The following is a 5,656-nucleotide window of genomic DNA, read 5'->3' as shown; positions in this document are numbered from 1 at the left end:
ATTGGAGACGTTTTATCTTGGTAACTGCAGACAGCAAAGGTGTTCAAACAGGCCTTCGGCTTCCATATCCCATACGATGCAGTGTATGGCTAATTTGCCTACAAACGTCAGGTGGTCATAATAATCTGACCACTCACGTTCAAATATATCCCACGTTCAAAGGCTGTTTTATTTTGGTAACTGCAGACAGCAAAGGTGTTCAAACAGGCCTTCGGCTTCCATATCCCATACGATGCAGTGTACGGCTAATTTGCCTACAAACATCAGGTGGTACATGATGCAAAAACATGTACTGCCCAGATCTGCGGATCTGGCAAGATGGCCACCCGCCGGGCAGCACCATCCTGCACAGCCAGAAACCTGTGATGGTGAAGAGGAAGCGGCTGCTCCACCCCAAAGCAGTAAAGGTGTTATACAACTTTCCTCAGGAAAAAAATTAAGTAAATTAACTCAACATGGATCATAGACTCAAAACTATAAAACACCTAGGAGAAAATCTTAGATGATCTTGGAGATGGCAAGAGTTTTTAGATACAACACCAAAAGCACGATCCAAGAAAAAAAAATCAAGTTGTGTGTTATTAAAATTTAAAACATTTGTTCTGCAAAAGACACAGTTAAGGGAATGAAAAGACAAGCCACAGTCTGGAAGAAAATATTTGCAAAACAGATATCTGATAAAGAACCTGAATACAAAAATATACAAAGAACTCTTAAATCCCAACAATAAGAAAATGAACAACCCCATTAATAAGTGGGAAAAAGATTTGAATAGACACCTTTCCAAAGAAGATATATAGGCCTGGCCAGCACGGCTCAGTGGTTGAGTGTCAACCTAAAAACCAGGAGGTCACAGTTCGATTCCCAGTTAGGGTACATGCCAGGATTGCAGGCTCGATCCCCGTGCGGAGCCTGTAGGAGGCGGCCAACCAATGATTCTATCTCATCATTGATGTTTCTATCTCTCTCTCCCTTTCCCTTCCTCTCTGAAATCAAAAGAAATATATTTTTCAAAAGATGTATAGAGATGGCAAAGAAGCATATGAAAAGATGCTCCATATCAGATGTCATTAAAGAATTACAAATTAAAATAACAATGAGATTCCACTGCACACCTGTTAGAATGGCTAATACTCAAAGCACAACACAAATGCTGACAAAGATATAGAGCAAAAGAAACTCTCATTCATTGCTAGTGGGAATACAAAATGATACAGCTATTTTGGAAGATAGTTTATTGATTTTTTCAAAACTAAACAGTTTTACTATACAATCCAGCAACTGTTCTCTTAGGTATTTACCCAAATGAGTTGAAAGCATATGTCCACACAAAAACCTACACATGGTATTTTTAGCAGTTTTATTCATAATTGCCAAAAATTGGAAGCTACCAAGATGTCCTTCAATAGGTGAATGAATAAACTGTGGCATATCCATACAGTGAAATAGTATGCAGTGATAGAAAGAAATGAGGCATGAAAAGACATGGAGGAAACATATTGCTAAGGCAAAGGAGCCAGTCTGAAAAAAACTACACACTATATGATTCCAACTATATGACATTCTAGAAAAGGCAAAACTATAGAGACAGTAAAGAGATCAGTGGTTGCCACAGGTTGAAGGATAGAGGGAAGAGGGACAAACATGTGAACCACAGGGGATTTTTAGGGCAGTAGGACACTGTGAGGGTGGATATATGACATTATGCATTTGTCAAAACCAATAAAACTATACAACATAAAGAGTGAACCCTAATGTAGAGTATAAGCTTTAATTAATCATAATGTATAGATATTGGTTCTTCCAGTTGTAACAAATGTACCACATTAATGTAAGATGTTAATAATAGTGGAAATGGAGGAAGAGGTACCTGGGGATTCTCTGTACTTTCTGTTCAATTTTTCTATAAACCTAAAAAGTTCTCTAAACACTGAAGCAAGCCTACTGATTTTTTAAAAGTTAAAAATTCCTACATACCTTTTTGGATTCACTTTCAAAAGTTGATGGCAACATCTCTGGGAAGAACTTCAGAAACACTGGCAATAAGAATTCCATGAAGGGTACAATTATGAACACCATAAATGGAACCAAGCGGAAGAAATCAACACAAGTCCTCAATAGCTAAAGAATTAAATGCATATGCAATATTCATTATTTTAGAATGTGCCCAAAACAAAACAAAACAGAAACCCCTAAAACTAAAAAGGCTGCTTTGGATCTGAAAGTCTGCAGCTGTTTAGAAAATGGAAAGGTGGGATTTTCGTCTTTATCATAGCTCTGAAGTAACATTTATGGGATATCCTCAAGGAAATCTGTAACAATCAAAATATATTATTGGTATCTTGTAGCTTTCATCTAACTTAGGGGTCTGGACTTCAATAACACAGTATCTGTTAAAATTGTTTTTTAATGCATATTCTTAATATATTAACAACAGTTTGTATTTCAGATGCACAGATCAAACCTGCAGCCTCTCAACTCCTTGAAGAGATTAGAAACATAATTATAACCATTCTATAGGCAAATATATACAAATTTTAAAATTTTGCCTAAAGTTGTACAATAAGTCAGTAGCAGACAAGAAACTCAGAAAGAAATTCCCAATCTTACCATGTTACTATTCCTACTTCGGGATTTTTTAAACGAATTCTAAGTTGAGTTTAAAACTTGGTTCCTAAATAGTTCATTTTAACTTTACACTTTCTTTTTTTAAAATACGATTCTTGCCTACCCTTCGTCTATCTCGTCTGGTCAGCATCTGTCCATGCAACAGCCTCCAAATCATTTTGACAGCAACTTTGGTGTCAATCCAAAGAAAATAGAATCCATTGTAATAATATTTAAGTTCATCCATAATTCTTTGTCTATAAGATCGCTTTTCTTCCTTAGTCTCCATACCAGTTTCTTCTGTGGGCTGAGAGCTTGTCACCTGTGGTTCTGGGGTGGGTTGCTCCAGCTGAGGTTCACCAGGGACCTTTTGTAGCCAGCAAGTTGATGTGTGTAGCTTTTGTATTATCCTAGTTCGTAAGTGATGTCCTTTATTGCCTGACTGACTAGGATAGGAGTACCTCCTGCTTCCATAGTTCTTCGTATATGTTTTATTTAAATGGGAATCTGGCAAGTGAAGAAATGCAAGTGATGGGAAACAAGAAGAGCAGGTAGGATGTACAAAATGGCTAGGGAATCTGGAATAAAGAGCAACATCCTCTGAGTTGAGCACAAACGATTACAAACTTAAAAGTTAAAGAAATAGATACTGTATCAGGTTAAAATAAATAGTTTTAAAGCCTGTATTTTAAAGCAGATGATGTTCGGTAGTGAATGAAATATAACTTTTTATCCCAGTTGAAGAACAGTAAGTAACCTTTATGGTTGAATAATATACTCTATGAGAATTATTAGCAAGTTCATTCCAAGAATAATTGCTATATTAGAAGTTAGAAACTCTGCAACTATTCATTTAAAAATCTAATAGCAAATATTTTCCCACTAGGGGTTATGTTTGAAAGTTCTTTATCTACTACCAGAAAGCAGGTGGAAGACTTGTGCCGTCACCTACTCTACTGACAATAGGAATGTTATTTGAACAAAGCAGTTCAAGGTCCTTTTGGGGGTTAACCAATCACATAAGATTGCCTTGTCTACGTACTGCCTTCCCATAGATTCCCTCAAGTGAGAGGCACTGACAACAAAAACAGCCTTCACCTAAGATTCCTGAAGAACCTTAGGAATAAGAATTTGAATTGGGCACCCCAGCCAGGGATCTCTACAGTCTACTTTGGCAATAGCTCACAGTCTTCAGTTAGACTAGCACATCAGGTTGTTTGAAAATTAAAATAAGATTATCTAGGCAAAGAAAGTTCCTGGCAAAGAGACTTCTTTGGGCAAAGAGATGGCTTTTTCCATTCTTTGTTTTTGAAGCATGCCAAGATTTAACACTTTTTGAATAGCCAAAAGGGAATATGTCCAATGTATCCAGCACATAGTACGTTCTTGGTGAATATTCTTTGTAATAAATAAGTGATAACAGATCTTGCTGGGGCAGGTATAGGGCCTAGGACTGGCTTGTTTGCCAGCCACTTGACTCCTTTTTATATGTAAGGGCCTCATGTAATATTCATCCATGACATTCTAAAACCATTACATCTTCTATCCTACCTGTACTACACATCCACAAAATGACTCAGCTGAGTTCTAAAGCATATTGAAAATTTGGGATAAGTTTAAATACATTAAAATGTCAGCTTCCTAAACACCAACACAGTTAAAAACAACAAAGCTTTATCTGTGTACTAAGCCTATCTTTTTACATATACTTTTCCATCTAGAAGAATAAAGTTCACATTAATATTGGGGGCAGGAGGGAAATTCCAAGGCTTACCTTGTTCGGGCAATAACTAAGGCTGTATTATAACAGTAGACAGCCATATTTATATTTGTCTCAACTAGTCAACATAGGGACCTAGGCAGAAGGAGTAAGTAAACAATTCAGTATTTGAAAAAAACACATCAATTATAAAGGAATCAGGATTTAAGTGTTTTTAACTACTGCGAGGGTAAAATATTTACATATTCTATTCAAGGTGTAACATCTCTTTCAAATTCCCTTCCAACAATCATGAATAATGTTTTCTTAGTCCTGGATTTGAGAATGGTACTTTGAGATCCCAACAAACAGAAATGACTTTTAATATGATGATGCACACGACAGTGATAGTTTTCCAAGACATTTTGATTTTTGGTCAATAGTACCCAGTAATCTATTTATATGGTAGACAAGTATTTAGGAAGCTGAGGAAGGTACACTTATTTGTAGCCTAAAAATGCAGGTAGAAAATAAATATCCTGGATTTGTTTTCAATTAGCTTTTTTCCATACTTGGCCAAGCTGCCCCAAACTTTAAAAGATGGAAAGTACTGCCCTGGCCAGTGTGGGTCAGCTGGTTGGGCCGTCCTCCCATGCACGGAAAGGTCACCGGTGGATTCCCGGTCAGGGGCCTGGTCCCGGTTGGCATGGGGGAGGCAACTTCACATCAATGTTTCTCTTTCTCTCTCTCTCTCTCTCTCTCTCTTTCTCTCTCTCAGTAAAAACATATTTTTAAATATTATAAAACGAATTATTGCCCGGAGGGCATGGCTCAGTGGTTGAGCAGACCTATGAACCAGGAGATTCCTGGTCAGAGCATATGCCCGGGTGCAGGCTCAATCCCCAGTGGGGGGTGAAAAATCAGACGGAGGCCTAAAACCAGGACTACAGGCTTTATTAGAGGAGAAGCACCTGCCCGGCTGTCTCGCAAGGGGAGAACAGCAGCACCTGCAGGGGTGGGCACGCCTTTTGAGGGGCGGAATGGGAAGGGGTGGGGGGCTTAGTGTATTCCGCGCACACTGATTGGTGGCTTACTGCATTGTCCATATAGGACAAGGGCTTAGGGTATTTGGCAGGTGTGGATTGGTGGTCCAATGTATAGTCCATATAAGGTACCTGGTTAGTCACTCAGGTATTTCTGGGCTGCAGGTTACCTCATACCCCGCCCACCAGTTGGGGGAAAGGAGGATCTATCAGGGGGCATGCAGGAGGCAGCCAATCAATGATGCTCTCTCATCATTGATGTTTCTCTCTCTCTCTCTCCCTTCCTTTCTGAAAGCAATAAAAAAAT

The 5,656-nt window shown here is 38.5% G+C and overlaps 1 protein-coding gene across 1 annotated transcript in view; it reads right to left on the bottom strand.

Annotated features, from left to right (window-relative positions):
• The window catches only part of LETM2 (leucine zipper-EF-hand containing transmembrane protein 2), a 16,479-nt gene extending 11,451 nt beyond the window's left edge, over positions 1-5,028 (bottom strand). The window contains 3 exon segments of the mRNA XM_014536365.1: positions 1,978-2,121; positions 2,732-3,185; positions 4,382-5,028. Coding sequence (XP_014391851.1) covers positions 1,978-2,121; positions 2,732-3,185; positions 4,382-4,428 — 645 coding nt within the window. The 5' untranslated portion in view covers positions 4,429-5,028.
• Positions 5,029-5,656: the final 628 nt, after the last annotated feature.

Source organism: Myotis brandtii, unplaced genomic scaffold (assembly GCF_000412655.1).
Source record: "Myotis brandtii unplaced genomic scaffold, ASM41265v1 scaffold103, whole genome shotgun sequence".
Lineage (NCBI taxonomy): Eukaryota > Metazoa > Chordata > Mammalia > Chiroptera > Vespertilionidae > Myotis > Myotis brandtii.
Note: the sequence above shows the minus strand (reverse complement) of the source record. Positions and strands in the feature narration are given on the sequence as shown.